We start from the raw sequence: 4,517 nt of genomic DNA on the forward strand, positions 1-4,517 counted from the left end.
TGCATGTATATCTTATGTATGCATGTACATATATGCGTACATACACCCACATGCCCCCACGTTTACACCCAATCTTGCACACACCCATGCATAACTACTGGAATAAGTATTATACTTTCCACATAGCATGTTTCTTTGACTTGTTGGGGGCTCTGTTTCTGTTTTGATACGTCTCTAATGAGTATAGAAGCTATTGCCCCTACATAAATGGGATCATATAAATGTGATGATTGTGGAGAACGTTGTTATAGTTGGAGGACCTTGTTACAGTGATCTGAGAGTTAGGTCATTTTTGATTGCTATTTTACTTTGTTTTTACCATGTTTCTTGCAGTGTCTCTGAAACCCGAGCTTTTTGAAGGATTACGTTTTGACTTACTTTGTTTTTACCATGTTTCTTGCAGTGTCTCTGAAACCCGAGCTTTTTGAAGGATTACGTTTTGACTTTACAAAAGGTTTGAACCAGAAGTTTTCACACTCTGAAACCCGAGCTTTTTGAAGGATTACGTTTTGACTTTACAAAAGGTTTGAACCAGAAGTTTTCACTGAGTCACAGGTAATTTAGTATTTAATTATTGATTATAAATTCTTCATGTGTTAGTGTATTGAATGATTATGATTTATTCTAGGTTTGGCTTTAACATTATAGTGTTTTGTAAGCTTTGACTTTAAAATTGTTTGCATAATCATAATCAGTGTCTTTATGGGATCGACGGAACTCCCCTCTCAATCTTCTGAAACTGTTAAGGTTCCTACTTCACATTATGAATTCGGAGCGAATTTTCTTGATCCAAAGGTTAGTGCCAATCTGTGTAAATTCTTTCCGGCTACATGATTCTCTGCTTGATTTATCCTGATTTCTACATTTTTCACAATTCCCCTGTATCAACTAGGTAAAAAAAAAACTTATTCACTGTATTTCTACAGCTGATGCTTATAGGGAGGATGATGACTGATGGAAGGATGAGTGCACGAGTCAAATGTGATTTAACTGATAACCTTACCATGAAAATCAATGCACAGGTAAATCTTAACTCTGTAAGCTAATAATGCCTCTATATCATAAGGTAATTGTTCATTTTATATTTCTATTTAGTTGATGTTGACGTTTTCTAAGTGATGTTTGTTGCAAAATCCTGCTAGCTTACAAACGAACCCCATTACTCTCAAGGAATGTTCAACTTTGATTATAAGGTGAGTTTGTCTTCCACTATTTTCTTTGTCTTAACTGGCTGTTTCGTATATTTTTATTTATGAAAGTCTCGTGCATATTTATTGAACTGAATCTTTGTGCCTTTGTTCTCTATTCAGTTTCTAGTTTGAGTCCAGTTCATGATGCATTTAGTTCATGATGCATGTATTTATTGTTTTACTTGCATATTTTATTGGAAATTGAAACTGATCTTAGTAACCCTTGCTATGTAGAACATCCTTATAAACATAGTTTTATCAATCCTTGAGAGTGAACTCTTCATTACAAGCAAGAGCCTCTTCCAAGAGTCTGAAGACCTCTTGGCCTCTAGCACCTGGATTATTAGCATCTTGAAGCTTGAATGTAGACACTGGGAACAGAGTTGGCTATTAATTCGTAATATCTGCAACTCAAGTAGTTCATAGTGCCCTTAAATTAGGCAACAAACATTGTGGAAGAAAATATGTTTGGTGGTATCAACTTAATTTGTTCTTAGTGCCTGAGTATTTATTATGGGTCAAATCCTGTTTGGTGGTATCTACTCCTTTCTCCAATACTAGTATATCTCTATGTGAGATCATTCATTTGGGGTCGACTTTACTCATAGAATTTTTTTACACTGAAACTCTAATACATACTGTGAATCATCTCGATAGAGGCTTCACTGTGCACCATGTTCTTTTCGTCCTACACTCAAATGCTCAACTAATTTGGGGTTTTCCCATTCCTCTGGGTAACTCATTGACTATTAAGGCAAATATTGATTATGGGTATCTTAGGGAAGGATTAAACAACCCACTAGAAAGATGAGTTAAAAATTTGGAGGAAAGGAGATGTATTCTTAGTTTGACCAACAATATCCTCTCTTAGAATTTGGAGGATATGCCCTCACATGAAGGCATAAATAATCTATTGTTGTAAAAAGACTTGAAGTATTTGAGTGTCACCTCTCTGATGACAGGATATCCTCCTCTTTTGACCCTCAAAAAAATTCAATGTAGTGCCTAGGCATAAATAATCTATCGTTGTAAAAGTGAACAGCCTTTCAAGTCTATAACAGATTGGGCCATTTAATGTGTTAAATAGTTGCCAAAATATGTTGTTTCTCATACCAACATGTATAGCGCAGTGAAAGCAGCTCATCTCTGAAATCCTCATGTGTAAAGTGGTTTGGCTTTGAATGCACATTGGACAGATTATTTGGCGCTGTATTGGATGAAGGTGTGAACTGTCTGTTAACCTTCAAACTTTTTTCTCTCTGAGTCACTGCCATTTGTTTTCTGGTTTTCCAGATGTTTCAATGACATAAATCTTCGAGGTGGAAATACAATTTTTTGTTTGCACCCTCAGTTGTACTTTCTATTTGGAAGTTTTACAGACAAGTTAATTTAATGATTTTCTGTTTGCTCAGGGCCATGATTACAGGACACAGTTTCAGATAGGGAACAATGCCTTCTATGGTGCCAATTATATCCAAGTATAAGCTCAAACTTATGACACAATACTTGATGATTCTATTCTTCTTTATACCTTTATGTATCTATGGCAGAGTTTTTGTCACGATTTAAATGCTAAGAATGTTGAAATGCATAACACCCAAAACAACTCAAATTTACCTTGGCAACTGATAGTCAAAATGTTTTCAGTTCCGGATGCGAAGTAATTCTGAGCTGTTTTAAGTTAAAAAAAAAAGAAATCCATTTGTCACCTGTTCACCTTGCTGAATGTGGTGGTAAATTTGATTGAATAAAAAGACTGTTATATTATTGCCTGAATAATGGAAGTTGCAAATAGTTGTTCTTCATGCTAAGTATGCTGTTCCTTGGAATTGGGTATAGGTTGCATGGGTCGGGGTATGGGACATGGCAAATTTGTAAAAATGTAGGGTATGAGGACACGACTACATATATGCATGTTATGTACATGTATTAAAATTAATAATTTACATAAATATTAATATTGTTTTTTTTCATTTGCATAAGATCTTTATATAATAAATGGATGTGAAGGTAGTGTGTACATCTAGGAAGTGTATGAGGAGTATTTTAAATCAAAACATGTATTATATAATTGAGTATACGCCCGAATAAACATATGCATATATTCAAGAAGTGTCCAAGATGTTTGGGTACGAGTACGGGTACGTGTCTGGTATGGGTACGGCTACGGCTTCCTAGTGGAAGTACCCAGGTAACATAATTACTACATATGGTATTCAAAAGGAACTATCCATATTTATCATGCACTGATATTTTCTCTAGTCTGTCCTTTTTAGGTCCTTAAAAGGTCCAAAGTTACCAAAAAAGGATTATGTACATGCATGCATATATGCTTATTCCTAATTATTGACTCAGTATTGTCATGCACTCTGAACAAACCTTTATTTTCTTCTTTGTGCGCAGAGTGTCACTCCGAATTTGTCTCTAGGCACCGAAGTTTTCTGGCTTGGCCACCAAAGAAAATCTGGTATTGGCTATGCTGCTCGATATAACACAGAAAAGATGGTACTATTACTTTATATTTTATTGTCTTTACTTGAACTTTACACCTCATTTCTATTTCCTCTTCCTTTCTGAACTCATTTTCTTTACAAGACACCATTTTTGTTACAAGAACTGACTGATCGTCTCTATAGATTGAATCCATGCAAAAATACAAATTTTCAATTTATGATTTCTTTGATATATACATTTTTATTGTAATTTGAAAATGCTAGTTTTACTTTTTTTTACTCTTGAAAATATTGCTCATAGATCTAGGTTATCTATAGATGAGCTTTGTTCTTCAGTACTGTATTGATCCTTAACTCCTTTTAGTTGTCACCTTTTTCCATTGATGTGGCTTGGATGTTGTCTTAGTTTCACTGTTTTTTTACCATGTATTACTATTGAGTCTGTTTTATAGGATTGGCATATTGCGTTTGGTGTGAGCTTTAATACAAAGGTACAGTGTTGGTATAACTAAGAAGATAACTTCTTCCTGGAAGATGCACATCATACTTAGACTTAGTATATGACGACCTCAAAGTGATGCTGTCTGTGGCTTGAGTTTCAGTGGAAAAGCAGCTGTGAGATACATTTGACATAAAATATCTTATATCTTAAATCACGCGAACATTTACCTCGGATACCTTTTTCCAAATATCATTTCAAACTTTTCAGTCTTGGTTGCTTTTCTTTTCTGCATGCCTCTAACTATACTGAACAACTTGTGACTTGAGGTGTGTACAAGAGTCAAGACTGCAACAATTGGATACTTATCTGAAAATTATAGGTTCATAGATCTAGTATGGTGCATGTAGCTGGAAATCTGGAAAGCATATACTT

General features: G+C 34.8%; 1 protein-coding gene across 1 annotated transcript in view; it reads left to right on the plus strand.

Moving 5' to 3' along the window:
• LOC109827727 (mitochondrial import receptor subunit TOM40-1-like) overlaps positions 1 to 4,517 on the plus strand; it is a 9,361-nt gene that overhangs the window by 2,559 nt on the left and 2,285 nt on the right. The window contains 6 exon segments of the mRNA XM_020394742.1: positions 469 to 555; positions 696 to 795; positions 927 to 1,022; positions 1,143 to 1,193; positions 2,603 to 2,668; positions 3,594 to 3,695. Of these exon segments, the coding sequence (XP_020250331.1) occupies positions 469 to 555; positions 696 to 795; positions 927 to 1,022; positions 1,143 to 1,193; positions 2,603 to 2,668; positions 3,594 to 3,695 (502 nt within the window).

This window comes from Asparagus officinalis, unplaced genomic scaffold, assembly GCF_001876935.1.
Source record: "Asparagus officinalis unplaced genomic scaffold, Aspof.V1 AsparagusV1_Un390, whole genome shotgun sequence".
Taxonomy (NCBI): Eukaryota; Viridiplantae; Streptophyta; class Magnoliopsida; order Asparagales; family Asparagaceae; genus Asparagus; species Asparagus officinalis.